Below are 21,005 nucleotides of genomic sequence, written 5' to 3'. Positions count from 1 at the left end.
ATCCTTCCATTCCTCAAATGGTCCTAATTACTTTTGAAAAAGCCATCTACAAAAAATGCCTCCACTTTTTCTCTCAATCTTTTTAGCTATTTACAATCTGGCCTCTGATCTTATTCCACTAAAATTGGTCTCCCCAAATTTACCAATGATCTTTTAGTCTTCAAATCCAATGGCCATTTTTAAATCCTCATTCTCCTCAATCTCTTTGCAGTCTCTGACACGATCATCTTCTTCTCCCTAGGTTTGTGGGGCACCACTCTCTTGTGGTTCTCCTCCTACGGATCTTAATTCTTCTCAGTCTCCTTTGCTGAATCCAGATCACATTCTATAAGTCATAGGTGTCCTGTAGGGTGCTATTCTTGTGTGCTCTTCCTGCTGTTATTTCACTTGGTGATCACATCCATTCCCATAGATTTAATTATCTCTATGCTGAGGATTCTCAAATCTACCTTACCCCAAATTCTGCTTATCTCCAATCTTGTTTCTTCAAATTGCCCTTCATACAACCTTGAATTTAAAATGGAAATTGGAATGGAATGTTATATTTTCACTTAAATCCTCTCTGCCATCTACATTAATTAATATTCAGAGCAGCACCATCTTCCCCATCATTTAGGTTCATAAGCTAAAAATCATCCTTGACTCCTATCATTCCTCACATCCAACCTGTTGTCAAGACTTGATTTTATCTTTGCAACATTTCTTAAATATTTCCCCATCTTACCTTGCATTGTCACCACTCTGGTACAGACTTTTGTCAACTTGCCTATCAATTACTGAAATAGTCTGCTTATCTCAAGTCTCTCCCACCTATTCTCCATTCTCCATTCTCACTAAAATGATTTTCTTAAATCTAACTACACTATCCCCTTACTCAATAATCAGGTGGCTCTTTATTTCCTCAAGGATCAAATATAAAATCCTGTTTGGTCTGCATAACCTATTGCCCTTTTATCCTCCAAGCATCCTTACACTTTACTCCTTTACACTTACTGATACTGACCTCCCCACTGTTGTGTCTCATATCTGAAAAGTTTTTCCTCCATTTCTGTCAGCTGATTTCCTTGTCTTCCTTTAAGTTCCAAATAAAATCTCATCTTCTAGAGACTTTGATGATCATAATCCCTCTTAATTCTAGTGCCTTCCCTCCATTAATTATTTTCCATTTATCCTGTAGACAGTTGGCTTTATATATATTTGTTTTCATCTCCCTCATTAGGTCATAAACTCCTTGAAGGTGGGGACTTTCTTTTGCCTCTTTTTGTTTCCTCAGTATTTAGCACAGTGCCCTGTACATACTACAAATAATATATACTATTTATTTAATAGTGTTAATATTTATGTTAATAGTGAACGAGAAAAAGAGAATAGGAAACAATTTTTGTTCATCTCTTCAATCCAAAATAAGAATATCTGTAAGACCCCTTTGAGACTTAACATACTCTAGGAACTGCTGTAAGGAGACAGAAAATTATAACTCTCTCATTGAACACCACTAAGACTAAAGGGGTCATACTGACAAACAATGAAAATTCAATGGCTCAACTAATTATCAAGTGCTTATAGAATATGAGATCTACCCTACTAGTTTTGAGGATAATAGGCCTGGGAAAATTAATGGATCTGAACTATTAGTGGATTGGAATGGTCATAGATGGCACAGTGAATGGAGTATTGGGCTTTTGAGTCAGGATAGAGCCGAGCCGAGTGTGACCTTTGGACAAGTCATAATCTGTTTGCCTCAATTTCTTCATCTATAAGATGAGGATAATAGTTCTTTTTTCAGAGGGGTGTTGCAAGGATTAAATGAAATATTTGTAAAAGATTTAGCATAGTGCTTGGCACTAAGTGTGATATAAATGTAAACTATAATTCTTTATCTCTGTTCAGAATGTAGAAATTCATTATGTATATTATCTAAGGTGCTACAAAAATTTACTTGATTTGAGATGAACCTTATTGTAATTTTGGAAATGAGCTTCCCAGCATTTTAGGGATTTGAGGGGAAATAGCAACATGAAATGAGCTATTGACAGAAAAAGTACTGACTATAGAAGACTGAAAAAGCTTTCTATCCTATACCTTCAAACTTAGCTACCTAAAAATCTGAAAAGGATACATCCTTATATTAAGGACATTTCTAACCTGCAAAGTGTCCAGAAGAAGGTAACCAGAATGTTGAAGGGGCTTGAGATCATGCTTGAGATTAATGATAGAAATCAGATTGTTTAGCTTGAAGACATAGAAAAACAAAAAATTGTAGGTATTTGAAGGTCAATCAGTTGGGAAAAGCAGACTCAATAAGTGAAGTTGAAAAAAGGAAATTTTGTTCAAAGGGTAATGGGGAGAGAAAAACATGTATTCACTGTTAATGGAGTTATAATATGGCCTAACAGTTCTAGAAAACAATTTGGGATTATAAGAAAATTCAATAACTTCATGACCCCTGATGTAGCAATCTTACTATTGAACCTATTTCCCGAAGAGGAAAAAGACAAAAAGGCTCTCTATATACCAAAATACCAGTACTTGTGTTGGAGAATGCTGGAAATAAAGTGGTCACCTAGGGAATGGCTGAACAAATTGTCGCATATGAATGTAATGCTACGCATAAGAATTTTGCATAAATAAATACAGCTAGGATAAGAAGAAAAATTTTTGACTGGGGAAAAAACATTTACATAAAATATTTCTGAAAAGAATGTGATATACAAAATATGTAGAAAATTAGTACTATAAAACTAGTCATCTAATAGGTGGTCTAAGGACTATAAACAAGCAATTTACAAAAGAATTACAAACTACTATCATGAAAGTTTTTTTCAAATTACTCATAAATGAAATACAAATCAAAATAATAGCTTGTATTTATGTAGCTCTTTAATAATAATAAAGATAGCTTACATTTACATCGCACTATGTGCCAGGCATTGTGCCAATTACTTTACAATTATCGTTTCAATGGATCATCACAACACTCCCGAGAGGTCGATGGTACTATTAACTCCATTTTACAGAAGGGGAATCTGATGCAGAAATTTGTCCAAAGTTACACCACTAGTGTGTTGGGCTGGATTTGAACTCAGGTTTTCCTAACTGCTATGCCAACTAGCTGCCTCTAGTAAAATAGACTTGTAGAGATTGCACTGAATTTCAGTCAGCCTCGCGTAGAACCCAACACAGTAGAAAATGAAGCAATGATCCTTTTCTGATTTCTCCCACTGCCTGCCTTTGCAAAGGTCCCTAGAAGTGCTGTAACAGACAAGACACATGCTTGATCCTATAGGCATCTTCCATGTAAAGATCTGTGCAATCAAGGTGCACCATTAGTGATATCATCATCTGATATGACAGTCTAGAATTGTCCCAAATTTGCTACCCATCCTGTGGCCATTCAATAAAAATTTCTTTAATCACTAAGAAGTATGATTTCTGTTGTCCCTCCATGGTCCTGAAATTTCCAGCACAATATGGGAAGCACAATAGGAGAGGAACAATTGTCCAGATGCTAATCTAATAGACAAATGTAGGTCTCCAGCTAGGGTAGTTAGCATTAGAAGTATAATATCTCAATCAAGTATTTACTAAGTGTCTATTATGAGCCAGGCACTAGACATTTCAAGTCCTGGAATATAGCATCCTACCAAATTCTTAAATGTGTTCCTTGTACCTTATTCTACATGATGTACCTATATCACAAAGCAAAATACTATAGTCACCAGTCTACAAACTGGGCATTACTAATTCCAAGAATGAGATGCTAGAAGAGCAGAAGTCTGGGCAGAAACTAAAACTGGAGAGCAGTGTTGAATCAGTCCCAGGGATGGTCTTTTTCTTTTAAATGAAATCTGCATTCCTAATTAGGATCGATAGTTGCTGATACCACAAATGCTTCCAGAAAAACAAAGAAACCACTCTCTCAGCAATTGCACAATATCACTTAATGATTATGACTGATATTTTTTTCCAGTTTTTGTATTATTTACAGAAAGTATGCTTTAATAGATTTGATACTAACTTTGTTCATTGTGTTCAATCTGTTTTTGTTGCTTTTAAGTGTTTTAGCAAATTCTAGTAACCATTGTGTATATGTTCTTTTATATCTGCCTTCCTTATTTAACATCATTTCTAATCCGCTTCTTCAGAGATCTAGGTTGTGCATGGTGAGAAATGAGCACCCGAGTTTTTAAATAAGAAGCTGGCATAAAGTGATGGGCTAGGCAGTATACCTGGCAGATTCAGCTGATTGAAGCAGGATCAAGAAAATTCAGAAGGCTTCTGAAAGGGTTGGGTGTGATATTGAGAATGAAGAGACTTGATTCCTGGTTTTCATTCTTCTGCCTTAGGTTCAGCTAGTGAGTATTTGAGATGGTGTCACAGAGAAGGAAAGGAGAGCAACTCTTTATTCCCTGTGCTCTCAAGTTTCATCCTACTTCTTCACGATAATTAACTGCCTACACGAAAATAATTATCAGGGCCATGACTGATTTGACAGGAGGTTCTGCCAAAAGTTGAATGATACCAACTCTTAATTCCTGGCAAATCTCACATGTACTGCTGTTATAAAAAGTTCAAACTCTCTTCCCTAGTTTTTGAGGCTTTCTATGGTCTGATGCTATCTTACATTTGAAGGCATGTCTCTTAGTTGACAGTTTCTGAACTGTCAAGCCTATCAATTGCTCTACTTATTAAGGGTTTCCTATTTCTGAAAGAGTTCTTTTCCTTTTTCCCAGCAGAATTTCAATTTATTCTTTAAAGCCAACTTTGAAAGTCACCTTCTCTGGAAAGCATCCATCCTGTTATTTGATCTAACACAACCTTCTCCCAAACATTTCTAGTAACTTTTTCTATATAGAAATGTAAAATAGGTCATTTCCAGATAAGAAAAAGGGGATCTGTTAACACTCAGGTTATTCCTGTCTTAGACCAGGAATTTAAAAAAAGAACAGAAACCATCTCTTATTTAGCTACATCTTTCTTAGTGCTTGGCACAATACTCTATAAGAGTATTTGTTGAATTAAAAAAATTACAAACTCACCTGGGGTGTCCTCAGCTTACAAGTTGTTTTTGCTGCTTTTCTATGGGACATTTATTTCATTTTTTCCTATAACCTCCCTTTCTTCCTTAGCTTTACCAAGGTCTGTGCAACTTATGGGAAAATGCCCTTTGATTGATGGGGAAGCAAGCCACCTATCAGGAAACTGAGGTAGTGAGCTATGGATGTGGGGTGAGATGGAGATTTTCAGATATAGCCAATGTACTGTTTTTTTCCTTTTATTACAATTTTTTCCCCTTAATTATATTTTGTTACAAGGGAATAATCTTGGGGGGGGGGGGGGGGGTTGATTGGAAAGTGACAGTAATGTTTAGGGTTTTTTTTAATGCATTAATAAGACTTTAACGAAACTTCTTAATGCCCTGTAGTGATACCATCTTAAAGCATTTAATTGTTTTCAGGGATGTAAAAGCGATGATTGGAACATCCAACACTAAAGGCTATGTGGTTATAGAGTAATAGGGATGGATACACCACAAAACTAAGATGCTGTTCCAAAGACTTCCTGACTGCTATAATTGAATTTAAGGTTACAAATGGGGCCATGGTAAATGAATCCCTAATATAGATCTGGGTGTATTCTAGAATTGAAACTAACATTCTTGTCTGGATTCACTAAGGGAATGAGATAGGGGCTTCTAACTTGAATAGAAATATAGTTCAGGAACTGATAAATTGTTAAAATTAGCTAATGTTTCCTTCAGTTTAGGACTGGGTAGATTGTTTTTAAATTCTTTAAAAATCTATTGTTGTATTATTTTAAATGATATATTCTTTTCTCTCATAAACCTTAGAAAACACTGTGTAGACATGTACTGTGTAAAGATGGAGGACAAGTAGGAAGCTGCTGCTAGAACTGGACATATACCTGTATTAGCAGCAGCAAAAGAAGGATAACAGGAAATTTGAGCTTGGATTAATTTCTGAACACAGAGCCAAGCTATCTCTTCTATTTACCCAGGAAATTTAAGAAAATAGTGAAAAGGCAAAAACTCTGGTTGTTGATGTCAAAATTCTCTAGAAAAGAGCTGGTACTCTGGGAAACTGACTATAATAGCCAGTTAGGCCTGAGGTTCAGGACTGGATTCCTCCTAAACTTCCAACATCAAATCCTACTCAGGCTCTATCATTCAACCTCAAGTCAAAATTAAAGCAGACACAGACTTTCTTTCCCTTTGTGACCTCAAAAATATGTCTGATCTCACAAAGGGGACCATGTATTTTTAAGATCTGAAACTTTTATTTCTGTGCTCGGAGAAAGTTCTAAGAAACTGCAATTGGGAACTATGGGAGGACAAACTTTTTCAATGTTAAAACTTGTGTATTTGAGGGTAAGATGTCCCTATTAGCACTTGCCTAGATGGGACCCTCAGAAGTCTACTCTCTAGGTAACAAACTTTGCTAATTCTGACCTCAACATAAGACTAGGAAATGGTTTCCTTCACAAAGGCATATTCTATAATAGGTCTATTAAGGCTTCTCTTCAACATATTGTCCCCTCCACTAACAAGAGAGATCTGGATTCAAGTGCCAACTCCAGAGTAAGAGAAGGATTTCTATGTATTACAATGAGGAGCCTGGGATTAGACCAAGACCTTGGTGGTAGAAATTGTCCCCCATCTGCTGTTTAATAAGACATTAGAAGAAAAGAGGAACAAGAGAGATAGGAAGAGGGAGCTAGGTATATTAGACCTTATTTCCAATTATTATCAACCAGAGCCCCAGATGGAAGGAGTTTTTGGATGACTATTAAGATAAGACCTCCAACTGGTAGGACAACATTTTGATCTCAGCTTTAGTCCATATGAAGGGGGCTAATAAACCAGGTTATCTTTATTCAATTAAGGAGATGGAAAAAGGGTACCCCCAATCAGTCTAAGAGCAAGGATGATGAATGGGAGAGAGGAATAAGGAATGGAGACTCAGCATTCATCTTCACCCAGAAGGGCATAGGGGTTTGAGCCTGCCAGATTTGAAGATCGGGCAGGAGTGGGGGTGTCTTCATCCCCCTCACCCTCCTCATCAGCATCTCGGTCCTCCTCTACCTCCTCTTCCCCAGAACTGCTCAGCTCTTCTTCCTCATCCTCATCCTCACCCGACAGTCCCACCCTCCCCTGCATCATCATCAGCTCCAAGGTTTCTGGATGGGACTCCCAGGAGGCTAGAGGGAATGGGAAGGAGACAAAAAGAGGATGATGAGGAGTTAGAATAGAGGGTAGGATATCTAGATCCTTTAAAAGAATAAATAAATGGAGATATGCCTGAAAGGGGACCCAAAGCAGGAAGAAAGGGAAAGAAGAAGAGACTGAGGTGTAAGAAATGTAGGAGACTTGAGTCCTTGAGGGAAGGAAGATACAGAAAGCCAGATGCCTAGGGTTCAATAAGGGAGATAGGCAAAGACTGTCAGTTAAGATGCCACTGGTAAAGGAAGACTGGGATTTGGTGGGAAGCAAATGGGCAGGGTCAAACCCTAGGAACTGCAAGTCTGTTCCTTTACCTCGCTGGTCACTGTAGCCAGGTGGCCGAAGACAAAGGCTGAGCCGTCCATCAGCAGCCAGCCGAAGGAGGCTGTTGGCTGCTCTGTACACATCGTTCCTAGCTGCTTTGGCTGTCTTGTAACCTCGTTTCTCAGCCCAGGCTACAGGAAATGCAGAGGGATGGAGAGACAAGATGGCACGAATCAGTTAGTTACCCTGCAGCCTCATAGGCCTTCCCAAAAGGATAAGGCCAAAACAAGAGACAAGTAGTAGGAAGACAACCAGGTAGTGGTAGCTATAATGCTGAAGGGTACTCAAAACCATGTCATTTTGGGAGCAGTAGAAGGAATTAGGAATTGCCTGAGTAAGGAATGATTTAGGGGGAGCCATGAGAGAGATCGTTGAAAAACTGAAGAAATATTATTTGGAAGATGAACTAGGCATTATCTGTATAATTCTAAAAGTGAGATTTATCTAGAGGGCTACTTTCACTCAATTTAAGAATATTCTAGCAATTAGAACTAATCAGTGATGGAACTAAATGGCTTATAAAGCCATAATTTGTCAACTGTCAAGCAATTGCTGGGAAAAACTGATTCTATATAGATAAAGGCGAACTAGTTACTTCTGAAAACCTGTCTAAATCCTAAGGACTCTTTTATTTAAATTTTCTAAGATATTTAATGCCAAAGAGGTGGTAAGTGAGGGAACATAAAGATATCATGTTGGAGGAGACAAAAAAGAGAATCTTAGGTAAGGGGAAGAGACAGAATAGGGGAGATAGAAACTGGCAAGGGGAGGACAGGAAAGAAGAGACAAGGAATGACATAGCAGGAAGAGCACATTACAGATTTACAGCTGGAAGGGAGCTTATACAGGGAAAATCCAATCCTTTGATTCTAGGAAACAGAGCCTGATAAGATTAAATGGTTTGCCTAGGGTCATATAGCTACTAAGTGAGTTGGGATGTGAACCCAGGTTTTCCTAATTCCATTTGCAATGCTCTATCTATTTTTGCCTGTAGGAGAGAAGAAAGGAAATGGTGACTATTAGAATGGGGAAAATAAGGCAGGGGACTAGGGATGGAATTGGTAAGAGTAGGTAGCCTGTAGCACCCACCTTCACAGATATCCCAAGCACACCAAGGGGGCTCATGCCCTGAGTCCTGAGCTTCAGGGTGTCTCAATCGCAGAAGTGCCTGGATAGGTATTCGGGAGGCTAGATATCCCACAGATGTGTAGGGCTCCTGTATTTGAGCAATAGGATAGATCCCAGCCAAAACCTAGGAAAAGACCCAGTTGATTAATAAGATCCAACATCTTGTTGACCCTAAGCCTCATCTCTCATTATTCTCTGGGAACTAGGGACTCAGGCCCTTTAGTTCACAGTCCATACCTTTTCTCTTTTAACCTTTAACTTCCTTAGAGCCCCTGAAGCTTAGCAAACTTCCCTCCCTCCATCCCTACTTTCCAGTCCCCACACCTGTAGTTGTCGGGGCAGCAGGGAAGGAAAGATAAGGCCAGGACAGTCACAAAGTCGAACAGTGGGTGTGAGGAAATATGTCTGAAAGTAACGGGTGTGGCCAGGGGTTCTGGAAACGCTCACCACCTTCCGCCCGACCAGCCCATTGATCAGGGATGACTTTCCCACATTAGGAAAACCTGTGGGAAGAACAGGAACAATGAAAGGGGGTGGTAGACAATGAGAAAAATGAAACAACCCAAATATACTGAGAGGGAAAGATAAAGTCATAGCTCCCAGGGAGATAGAAGTCAGGAAAAAATTGTGCCAAGGACAGAGCACACAGGAAATATTTCATTCCTACCAGTTCCAATCCCAACCAATATTCAGAGTAATACAACTATCTGCTCCCTTTTCTCCAAATAATTATGATGTATTCTGTCCTTTCTGACCTGAAAAAGCCTTTGGTCTTCACAATACCATCAATCACAATAACTTGCCATTTCACTATTTCAGAAAATCCTAGATAGTACCTTGGAAGTTGACTTTCCTAACCATGAATTAAAAACTGTTATTTCAAAGATCTTTCCATTATTCCACTACTTCCTGCCATATTCAAACATTGTTTCAATAAAACAGACAACTTTTAAACAGCTTTTGTTTTTAAAGTAAATTAAATTTTCATCATCTGATCACTATCCACCTTCCCAAGCTTTAAGCCTTTCCCCCCTCCCCCAAAGGAACTTCTTGTTTGAGAAGAGGAGCTTCTATTATGTAGAAGAGTCCAAAGAGTCCAGTAGCTTGGGTCATATCTAACCCTGGCGCAGCAAATTGAAACTAAGAATAGACACTTGGGACTAGTAAGCCTTTACATGCTGCTACCCAGTCCTCAAATACTTCTCAAGCTAATGAGAAACACCGTTCCTACTTCCTCACCCACACAGCCAATAGTCACAACTCCATCCTTATATCGCTCCCGGATAGGGCCAGTTGGTTCCAGAGCAACATCTGTTTGCTGTTCCACCAATACTGCTGGTGCTTCTTCATCACCTTCTTCCTCCCCTAAGCCAGTGTCCCGACTTGCTCCAGCTGCATCCCGGTCCATCTTTTCTTTCCAGCTACTTAAGTCCACTGGCATTGAAAGAGACAAATTGGAAGTTTTCAAATTTTCAGAAACAAAGCAAAACAAAACTGTGTTTCCTTACTTAGGCTTTTTGGAAGTATAAAAAAAAAAGGCAACATGGTATGGTGGACAAAGAGATGATCAGAGAGCCAGGAAGTCTTGGTTCAAGTTCTATCTCCGTGACTCATAGGAAATCATTGAACCTCACATTGTCCCAGACAGGACCAAAAAACTTATAAAGCAGTTGAAGATCTGCCCTGTTAGGAGGCCCTTCACATGGAATTTCTCACAGTAATGAAATCATAGGTCTAGGCCCCCCAAAAGAAAAAGAAACCAAGAGAATTTTGCTTGAGGAAGAAAACTCCCAAGAGCCTCACTTATCCACATAAGCCTTGAATAGTGGAACACTGATCTTTGGCCAGTTGTGCTAATTCCCCTAGGGTGATTCTCCTAAAATTGCCATAATTGACAAGCTGACATTTGGCAAAAGGCAAGGGAAGAACTCCAGATCCTTCTCAACCCTCTTCAGGCCTTCTCTCAAATATACATTCTGACCTTTTCCTGCAGTAATGGTCTCACAAGCCCTTAGCAGTTGTTCTGGTCCCAGGGCACGAGTCCAAATCCTTCCTTGCTTCCGGCGCTTCTTCAAGACTGAAATAGTTGAGAGGTGAAGAAACAATGAAGACCAGATGCTGGCTCTTACTCCTAGAGCTCCACCCCTGTCATCCTTGATTTCTAGTTGCTTGCTCTATTCAATAAAGCCCTTATAACCCTGTGTCCCCCAGAGAGCTCCTTATGTCTCCCACATGTCTCTATGTTATTCAAATTCCACTCACCAGTCTTTGAGTCCTGTGGGGTTTGGGGGTCCCGAGGGAAAGATGTGAAAAGAACAAGGTGGAGCCGGGGGTAGTGTAGGCGAAAGTGATACTTCCAGGCTATGACGAGAGCTGGGGGAGCCAGGTCTACTTTGTTCAGCACTAGTATCAGTGACAGCCCTAGCTCCCCTGTCACATACTCATATAAGGCTGGGGGAAAGTTGATGACCTGTGGGGGGTGAGGAGGAGGGTATGAAGAAGTAGAAATGAGAGTAAATTATCTAGGAACCTTCAATTCTCTCTCCCTGATCTACTAGGAATGGTTCTCTAGGCATCAACTTCCTTAGTTATAGTTTAATAGAGAGCCAAATGAGCAAAAGACACTTGAGAGGAGGCAAAGGCAAATATATGGTATTCTTGGTAAGGCTACTTTTGTCAGCAACAGAGAGTAAAAGCGAGACATATGAGAACAGGAAAAGTGAAACAAGAAGACCAGGTAAGCTGGATAAACATCAAAGGCCAAGAAACACATATATATATATGTTACAACTGCAGAAAAGCAGTTGTTTAATTTGCAGCAGTCCAAAAAGTATTGGGAAGAAAAGAAGGCATGTGGACAGAGGGTTCCGAAAAGTTACTTAACTGGTTTCTAGAAAAATATCTGAATTTGATCCACCCTCCAAAGCTACAAAAAGTAGTTGGCCTGGTTGAAAACAAAGCCATTAAATAGAAAAAAAGTAGATTCCCATCTTGTGGAATTCAGATTGAGGAAGGGAAGAGAAAATCCTTTGTAAATCCCCCTCCCCCAAACTCTTGCCTTTAATTTTCACTAACCCACTGCCCCATTTGCTTGAATCCTCTTACTCACTGGATGACGTATATCTGTGATGAGGAGGACAATGTCAGACATCTCTAGCACACGCCACAACTGCCGCCAAGTCTAAAAGAAAATAGGTGAGGAAAATCTGCACCTTGTGCTGCTAGTCATGGACTAGCAACCCCACAAACACCCATATGTCATCTATTCCCTCCCACTTCTTCATGGACAATTCACTTCTCCAGATAAGAGCATATAATATCCTGCTTTTATCTTACCTCTAGGTTGTGTTCAAAGTAGCTGAGCTGCTCAGAGGTGTAGGACCCATGGATCTTGCCCAGATACTCCTGGAAGCTCCGTTCTTCCTGGCTCATCAGTTGCTCCCTGGACATCTCATAGTTCCAACTTGGGCGACGGGGAAAGTCTAAGTCTGAGAAAGCAAATGGAATAAAAGAAATGTGGGTGTTCTCAAGACCCAGATATCTGGAACAGTTTTGCCAGCTCTTTCCCTTCTCCCACCTCCTGGTTCCCCGAGGACCAGGTTTCCTGTATCGCAATCTTACTAGAGCCCGGATGGTAGATGTCTCCAATGTCAAGCTCCAGAGATTTTTCACTGACTGGTTTCAACAATTGTTCTCGAGCAGCCCTCTTTCTCCGCTCCACCTCTTCCCGGCTTTCTCTTTCAAAGTGTAATCGGTATCTGGAGAGACCCAAATATCCAAGTTAGTAGAGAGTGCCCAGATGCCATAATCTCCCAGATAGCCCTTGAAAATTTTAATTTCCAATTCCAGTAATCTGGGGATGCAGATCTCAGGTCTTCTGCTTGGCTCCCAAGCTCGCTTTTCTACAAATAAAAACTTTGACAACCTTCTTCCAAAAGAACCGCTCCCCTCTGGGGAGCCTTCTTATTTCACAGCCCCTCCTTCTACGCACTACCCTCGATTACTTTCAAGACAATGAAGGGGAATCCCAAGTGCCAAGCTCCCTCACCCTTACCTATTAGGGTCATAGTTATGGCCGAGGCCCTGGGTTGGCTGCTGGTTGAGACGCCGAATCTGCTGGGTGATAGACTCCCCATCGGAGGTGTCGGTCTGATCCTCCTTCCGCTCCCGGCTCCCGCTGCGGCTGTTGGAGCTGGAGCGCACCCCGTCCTGCAGCCCTGAAGGCAGGGAAGGACATCGCTTGATGCTCTGCTATACAGCACAGGCGCAGGCATCTAATCTGCGCAGCGCGCCCCTTTTAACTCAACTTCTGCTCTCCAAAGCGAACCGGGTAATTCTGCCTCTCTTTCCTGCTCCATACCCCAGTAGCCTCCGCTAGCCAGGAGGTGGAGGGCACTTCTTTCCTATTTCCTGCATCCACTTCGTCAGAGGTAGGGGGCCCTTTTCCTTCCAACTAAAGGGATCCACTTCTTCTGCAGTCCTGTGCTCGTCTCCTCGGGAAGGTCGGAGCTTCTTTCTCTTCCTTTCGATGGGACACGGCTGGCTCAGTCTGACACCCTTCGCCCTGGCTCCAGATGTAGAATTCTTCCCTCTCTCCAGATGTGCGGGAGACTCAGGCCCCGCCCCCCTCGTCTCCTTCCCTCCCTTACCTCGTTTCCTCTCGCGCTTGTCCTGCAGCTGTTTCTTCTTCTGCTTCACACTGAAAGGCTTCTTCCTCGGCATGGCCTATCTGGCTCCCGTAGGTCTCCAGCCCTCTCCGGGCTCCAGCCGTCGCCGTCGCCGTCGCTACTACCGACAGCCTCCCCCCCCCCCCCCCACAGGCCTGCCCCCGCCGCGTAAGGGCCCGGGACCCTAGGGGGAGGGGCTCTGAAGTGACGTCACTCGGCGGATCAGACCAAATCTCGCCTCCTCGGGGAGGAGGAGAGAGTGAGTTGTGGGTAGGAGAACCCAGGACGGATCCCCGGTGTCCTTTGGGCAGGGGGGTTCAGCCACTTCCCTCCGAGTAAAGAGTACAAGGATGTAAAGTGAGGCTAAGAAAAATGCAAGGCTAGAGAGACGCGAGCCATGCCGGTCACACGCCGGCCCCTCGGGAGTCTCGGGGAGCGCGCGCCAGGGGCGGTTCTCGGGGTGTGGAAGAGGGAGCCGCCTGGGGACGTCAAGTGACCACACTGACTTCGTCATAGGCGATACCAATTCCCCAGCGGAGAAAAGGGGCGAGGCAGCCATCCTCGCCTTTCGTTCCGGCGAGAACTTGTCCCCTCACCTGGGGTCGTGAGTGGGCGCTACCACTCGCTAGGTGGGGAAGGATGCGCGGCTGAACGGAAGGGGTCCAGGCGAGGGATAAGGCTGCTCAGAGAGGAAAGGGCCAAGTGCTAGGCTTCCCTGGAGAGTCAGGGGCGCCGAGGGACGCTGCACCTAACCAAAGTTCTAAAACAAAAGCAATTTAGGCAAGAGGAGGCCAATAATCGTGGGGTCTAATTAAGCGCTATCGGGGCTTTAATGGTCTGAGGATTCCTTGAGGGAAGGTCAGAAGTCATGAAATTGTGAGCGCTGGCGTGGGCAGTCGGCGGTTACCGAGATCATCCAGCTGCTGGACTGCTTCCCCCTTCTTCCCACTCTCCCTACGCTCTGTGCCGCGGTCCTCGATTCTAGGATGGGTCTCGGAGTGCTGGTGTTATTTTTTTCTCTCCCCTCCTCCCACCTCTTTTTTTTTTTTTTTTTGGTCTTTAGGTGGGAAGTGTATGTTGCGGGGGAAGGGGGGGAAATACTCAAGTTGGAACGCTACCCAGAAGGAAAGGCTTGCGCCTGCGCATTCGCCGCTTCTGGATGGGTCGGCCGGAAGCGGAAACAACCGGATTCTCTCTCCTTCCATTTACCGCTCCCTGCTCCCACTATCCCCCATTCTGATCGCTGTTATTACGCTGCCCGTGATGCCCAAGAGGGGGAAACAGCGGCCCCGGGACCCCGAGGAGAGTGGGGATGAGGAAAGTGGGAGTTCTGCCGGTAAGGGAGAGGTGCATGCGCCTGAGGCAGGCCTGAAACGGGGCACCAAACGAATAAAGCTCCCCAGGGCGTGGAGGGAGAAAAGAAGGGAGAGATTAGTGCGGCCTGCGAGGGAAGGAGCCTGTTGCGTTTTCAGGTAGAATAGCGCGAGAAGAGATTTGTTGAAGGGAAAATTCTTCCTTTTTAAAGGTCGGTGGTATAGGGAGAGCTAGAAGCGGAAGCGCCCATGCTTGCGCCAACTCCGGGTACTGTGGCGGGCCGCGAACTGGAGGCAGGGCAGAGAAGGCCGATGCACGTGCTTTGGAATGGAAGTGCTGGCCGAAAATTTCATCCGAGAACCTGTGACGTAGACAAAAATAATTTGTCTGGACAGCTGCGGTCTCTCTACCCTACCATTTCTTTCCCCCCGTCTCGGGAGAGTTTTGTGAAAGCCAGATTATCGTTGTCATTCCCAGGAAGGGGCAGATCGAGAATTTTTTTTTTAAGCTTAATAGAATGAGAACAGGGCGTAATGAGCACGAACAGTCGGATTCTAATTCGTGCTTTTGATTTCACCTTCAAGCAAAAAGTCTCATTTTCCTCAACTGCACTATACTGTGTGGGAAATGGACTAAATGATCTACTCTGATATGCAAATGTTTCTAGACTAATTCATGAAATGAGGAAGAGGGGATGATAAAAAGCAAAATTCACTAGATTAGATGAGTTCAGAAAAGATGGCTTAAATCCTCCAAAAGTCCAGGATTATGCAGGAAGAGAGTAGTCCATTAAGTTTGGGATTTGGGGTACATTTGCTTAGTGTGGAGGATGAGTCAAGTATTCCAATTCCTCTGGTCCACTCCCCCTCCATTAATCCATCTACAAAAGCCTGGAAGGCGTCTTGTCATAGGTTTGCCACCTGTGTCATTTTAACTATCCCCCTCGAATCTTGTTTAGGGGTAATTGTCTAATAACTCAGTGTAACCATGGCTACTGAAAAGGGCTTGACAACCTGCTGCTCTAAGACTACACACAATTTTAGCGACTACCTAAACCAAAAAATTTCTTTCAGTAGCTACTCCTCCTATCTTGCAAAGCACACACAGGAAAAGCATTTATAAGTTTTTGTTGATTGATAACAAAGAGACTCATACTGATGAAAATTGATTTAAAGTTCTCCTGTTACTTTATTGTTAGTCTTACTGTTAAATTTTCCTTTGGCTGAAAGTTGTGCCATTTGGTACCTTTGGTTTGTTTTTCTTGTTTCTTTTCTGACATCTTGAAAACAGATTCTGCTTTTTTGGATTTTATTGAATCATGATACATTTTGCTTCAGCCTGTCAATTTGATTATATATCCATAGAGAGTAAATATCTGAAGGGTAAGGACTTTCTCATTTAGTCTTTATCCTTTAAGATGATTCCTTGCCCACAGATAGTTGTGGGTCCTTAAGTGTTTGCTGTATTGAATAATAGTAAAGGGAAAACAAAAATCAAGGTTGATAGTCTCCAAGGTCTAAATTATCACTATTTGCATAACCATGTGCTATTGAGTCCTAGTAGCAAAAAGAAAGGAGAACTCAATAGATATAGTACTAATTTGTGGTATAAACTGGATTTTACTGAGTTGGAGCATGTGTCATTTTTGCTTATGCTATTTCTTCCTGCTCACTTAGGTCCTCCCAGCCTCTTGGGCCCTCCCCCCATAGCCAATGGGAAGATTGGTGGCCCTGATCCAGGTGAGTAGAAAAGGTCTGAAAGGGCAAGTTCCTAGATTGATTCAAATTAATATATTTTAAGTGAATATTACATGAAAAGTACTCTGGAAGTTCCTATAGGAGAGAGATTTTAGGGATTGAGGGAAATGGGGAATGCAACCCAAGAAGAAAAATAATTTCTGGGTACTCCTAAATTTAGTTAACTAGAAGTAATATCTTTTTTTTGTCTGTCTCTAGGTTTTCACAGAGGCTCTAAGGGTTTAAGGGAACCAGAGATTCCACCACTCCTGAGCCTCCCACTTCCTTTCTGGGGAGGATGTCCAATGAGAGGGGGTCCAGGGCCCAGGCCTCGACCATACCAACATAGCCGTTGGGGCTATGAAGACCCAGAACCTAGGTGGGGAACAGGTTATGGGGACCATGCCAGAAATGGTCCTCCCAATGGATGGAGAAACCTTGGAGGGGGCAATAGTCACCATCCATCTAAGAACATCCCCTGGCCTAAGAACACCCCTCAATTCAAAGATGGAGTCCAAGAAGGTGATAGAACAGGTTAGTACCATCACCTTTTATATTTTATTTCTGCCAGTAGCATATAATTGTCCAAAAGACAGTGACTACAAACCCCTTCTGCTTTCATTGTGAAGGTATCTCTCAGTTCTCCCCTTTCAAAACATTATCCCTGGGAGGCTGAAGACTAAATGTTTCCTTTTAGGGTCCCAGAGGTGTGTTTCTGATTTTTGTTTTTCCAAAGTCTCATGTTGCTTCTCTCCTTTTTCTATAGATAAATCTAACCGTCCAGTCTGCAGACACTTCTCAAAGGGCCACTGCCGTTATGAGGATCTTTGTGCCTTCTACCACCCAGGAGTGAATGGACCTCCATTGTAAAACAGTGCCTTCCACCAATTAGGCTTCAGTGGACTTTTTCTATCCTGGAAGATAAATGCCCTGTTGTTCTTTGTTGGCTTCTCTGAGGTGTTTCTAGCCAAGAAAGCAGTCTGAGCCTGACCCTCTCCTTCCCCTATCTGGGGTCTAGGAGGATGAGTGGGAGAAAGGAATGGCCAAGGAAGTTTTTTTAAAAAAAAAATAATGTTTTATTAATATTTTTGGTTTCTACACCAGTCACTTCCCAGTAACACCTTCCCCCAACCCTGTCTTGTAACAAAGAAAATCACTTAACACAAATTATCAGATGGACCACATCTCACAGTGTATGCAACATTCCACATTAGTAGTGGTCTGAGAGGTTTTCTAATCATTGATCTGCATCATCTGCCTTTTTCTCTTTGGGAGTGGAGGGAGGGTGGGGTAAAGTGTTGTAATTGCAATGCTGTATCTCTTTACTCTTAACCCATGAGTGACTTTACCCTGGTAAGTTGTAATAGAAATCTGATTGGTGCTGTTCACCCACAATTTACCCCTTTCAAGTATTACTTGTGGTTCTTGTGAGCTTGTATAGTTTTGAAAAAGGACACCATCTTGACAGGAATTTTTATTTGTTAATGGTGCCCTTCAACTCCTTCCTCACTTTCTACAATTGTAGGTGTGAGAAATGCTCTATAGCAAGAACTCTTTGGTTCACCTGGCTTTTCCCCTTGTCCCAAGTCATTCTGAGTGTGAAATAGTGAATGGTCTCTTAGCTTACCCACAACTTTTGCTTCCCTCTCTTCCCTTTTCCCTCTCTCCAGTCAGTTGGATTCTGTGAATCTCCACAGATCTTTAGACAAAGAAATTCCCTTATCTCACTGGGTGGAGCTTAGATGATACTACTGCCTTTTCCTTACCTTTATCCCAGTGTAGGTGTTTTGTTAAAAAAAGATTTTGTTGTTTTGTGCATAAAACCTGGAGAAAGAGTAGGAAATGGGGGGGGGGGGGGGGGGGGAACGAGGCCATGACTAATTGAAGAGTCTTTGTTTTTTAGCCTTTTTTTTTTAAGTAATAAACTCAAATGAAACATTTTATTTAATCTTGGTGTTCCCGTAGTTTTTGTGTATGAGGAACATAAAGAGTATTCTAGAATAGGCTAAAATACAAATTCCTCTGTTTAAATCCACAGGTTTAAACATCTGTACTATGGTTCTAAATGTAATTTTTAGGCATATTTCCCATTACTTTTTATGCACTCTTGGTTTTATCTCAACTGGCTCATATGGTGAATGTTGTTGGATATTGTTTACCTATTCTATACCTTATCCCACCTTTACTTTTTTTTCCTTCTTGGAATCCTTACCTCTTAAATGCTCAGCTGAAATGAGACAAATTACACAAATTTTTTCCTGAACACCCCAATTGTTGGATTCCATCCCAGTTCCTTCATATATACTTACCTGTATTCATCTTGTTTGTATCTTAACTTTTCCCCCATAGTAAAATGTAAGCTCAAGGGCAGACTTGTCTCTGTCCCAGTGTGTCCTTATTGCTGAATATATTGACTTGCGTGGAGCAGGCACTTAATAAATTCTTGATCTGAGTTATATTGAATGGTTGAAGGCAAGTCTGGTTCGATCACTTTGTTGGTGGTCTTTGTCCCGTAAAGGCCTGTGTGGTCCTGAATAAGCTATATTCAAGGAAGCATCGTACCCCTCTTGGTTGAAGCCAAAATTTTACATAACTTGCCTGTCCCACTGAATTGCTGGGTCCGTAAGATCTAGTGTTCATAATTTTACATATTTAGCGTTAGAAAGGAACAGGAACATTTTTTCTTTTTCTTTTCTTTTTTTTTTTTAAATAATTATAACTTTTTATTGACAGAACCCATGCCTGGGTAATTTTTTACAACATTATCCCTTACACTCACTTCTGTTCCGACTTTTCCCCTCCCTCCACCCCCTCCCCCAGATGGCAAGCAGTCTTATACATGTTAAATATGTCACAGTATATCCTAGATACAATATATGTGTGCAGAACCGAACAGTTCTCTTGTTGCACAGGAAGAATCGGATTCAGAAGGTAAAAATAATCCAGGAAGAAAGAAAAAAATGTAAACAGTTTACATTCATTTCCCAGTGTTCTTTCTTTGGGTGTAGCTGCTTCTGTCCATCATTGATCAATTGAAACTGAGTTAGATCTTCTCTTTGTCAAAGAAATCCACTTCCATCAGTGTTGGAATCCTCACAGTGTTAACTCATTAGAGTTGATAGAGACAATAATGATCTAATTTAGCATGGTTCAATATGATTGATCTGATCCTACAAGTTATGGGCCAGAACTTGAAACAAGGTACTAAGTGGAATTGAGGACACAATATTTAAATCTAGTTTAGCATTGATTTAACCATACAACAAATAATGGTTTCCCAGTGATATAATGATTGGTGTGTACTCAGTGTACAGTATATAAGCAAGAAGCTCTCAGGGCCACAGAGCACTCTGGGAGATTGAGAGCCAGGAGCACTCTGGGGAGGAAGCCCACAAGCCCACTCTCGGAGGTGGAGTCAGATTCATTCCAACTTTCACCTTGGTGCTGGTTGGAGATATTTGGAAGAAGAGAAGCTGAAGCTGGCATAGATAAAAGATTAGCAGCAAGAGTTCTTGGAACCAAGGAGAGAGATAGGTCTCTTAATATTAAAACTAAGTGGATTTTATCAGCTGGCTGTCTTTGGAGTGATTATTACTCTGAACTGAAACTAAATTTTAAAGACGAGAACACCACACTTCAGAATACATCCTCATACAGTTTCGTTGTTGAAGTATATAATGATCTGGTTCTGCTCATTTCATTCAGCATCAGTACATCTAAGTCTCTCCAAACCTCTCTGTATTCATCCTGCTGGTCATTTCTTACAGAACAATAATATTCCATAACATTAATATATACCACAATTTACCCAACCATTCTCCAATTGATGGGCATCCATTCATTTCCAGTTTCTAGCCACTACAAAAAGGGCTGCCACAAACATTTTGGCACATACAGGTCCCTTTCCCTTCTTTAGTATCTCTTTGGGGTATAAGCCCAGTAGAAACACTGCTGGGTCAAAGGGTATGTACACAGTTTGATAACTTTTTGGGCATGATTCCAGATTGCTCTCCAGAATGGTTGGATTTGTTCACAACTCCACCAGCAATGCATCAATGTCCCAGTTTTCCCGCATCCCCTCCAACATTTGTCATTATTTTTTCCTGTCAATCTGACAGGTGTGTAGTGCTATCTCAGAGTTGTCTTAATTTGCATTTCTCTGATTAATAATGACTTGGAGCACTTTCATATGAGTGGAAATAGTTTCAATAGGAAGATTTTTCTGGTTTATTCTCCACACACACACATATCACCCAGCTTTTTAGAGAAAAGGAAAAAAGGCCCCGAATTTAATGTCACAATTCCTGGCAGAGCCAGGAATCATAACCTGATTCCTAGACCTATGACCCAAGATGAATTGAGTGCCCTTGCCACTGCCCCATGCCATTCACCCATTATGCTATCGCAATTACTCGGAAGGAAAAATCTCTCCCTTGACCCAGGATGCTCCCTCTGGCCTCAACAGCGCCCAACATAGCTTGGCTTGGACTGTGTCTTTCCAGTTCCAAGTCGGAATGAGGGTGCTCCTGAAATTTGATTTGTGCTTCTCCCTTAGAAAGGCGTGGCATTTTATTCATCTTTATTAGTTGAAAGGAC

The 21,005-nt window shown here is 41.9% G+C and overlaps 2 protein-coding genes across 2 annotated transcripts; one reads left to right on the top strand and one right to left on the bottom strand.

Annotated features, from left to right (window-relative positions):
* Positions 1–4,563: 4,563 nt before the first annotated feature.
* On the bottom strand, positions 4,564–13,513 carry GNL1 (G protein nucleolar 1 (putative)). The gene is made up of 12 exons (XM_031965236.1): positions 13,342–13,513; positions 12,747–12,909; positions 12,314–12,450; positions 12,029–12,180; positions 11,802–11,873; positions 10,955–11,162; positions 10,674–10,769; positions 9,932–10,126; positions 9,017–9,195; positions 8,654–8,816; positions 7,555–7,695; positions 4,564–7,218 (listed from the first exon to the last, which is right to left on the bottom strand). The coding sequence occupies exons 1-12, from the start codon at positions 13,412–13,414 to the stop codon at positions 6,980–6,982; spliced, it is 1,818 nt and encodes a 605-aa protein (XP_031821096.1). The 5' UTR covers positions 13,415–13,513; the 3' UTR covers positions 4,564–6,979.
* Positions 13,514–14,445: 932 nt separating this feature from the next.
* On the top strand, positions 14,446–18,872 carry PRR3 (proline rich 3). The gene is given in 5 exon segments (XM_031965237.1): positions 14,446–14,695; positions 16,350–16,412; positions 16,629–16,762; positions 16,764–16,943; positions 17,176–18,872. Coding segments are annotated over 5 exon segments (537 nt in total). The 5' UTR covers positions 14,446–14,622; the 3' UTR covers positions 17,263–18,872.
* The last annotated feature ends 2,133 nt before the right edge of the window (positions 18,873–21,005 follow it).

The sequence above is a fragment of the Sarcophilus harrisii genome, chromosome 4, assembly GCF_902635505.1.
Source record: "Sarcophilus harrisii chromosome 4, mSarHar1.11, whole genome shotgun sequence".
NCBI lineage: Eukaryota > Metazoa > Chordata > Mammalia > Dasyuromorphia > Dasyuridae > Sarcophilus > Sarcophilus harrisii.
Note: the sequence above shows the minus strand (reverse complement) of the source record. Positions and strands in the feature narration are given on the sequence as shown.

Excerpts from the sequence above, each read along its gene's own strand:
- GNL1 (XM_031965236.1), bottom strand. The coding sequence starts at position 13,414 with ATGCCGAGGAAGAAGCCTTTCAGTGTGAAGCAGAAGAAGAAACAGCTG. Across the intron at positions 7,696-8,653 it reads TGCTTGGGATATCTGTGAAG|CCTGGGCTGAGAAACGAGGT; the intron begins GTGGGTGCTACA and ends CATTTCCTGTAG. Across the intron at positions 7,219-7,554 it reads TGGCTACAGTGACCAGCGAG|CCTCCTGGGAGTCCCATCCA; the intron begins GTAAAGGAACAG and ends CATTCCCTCTAG.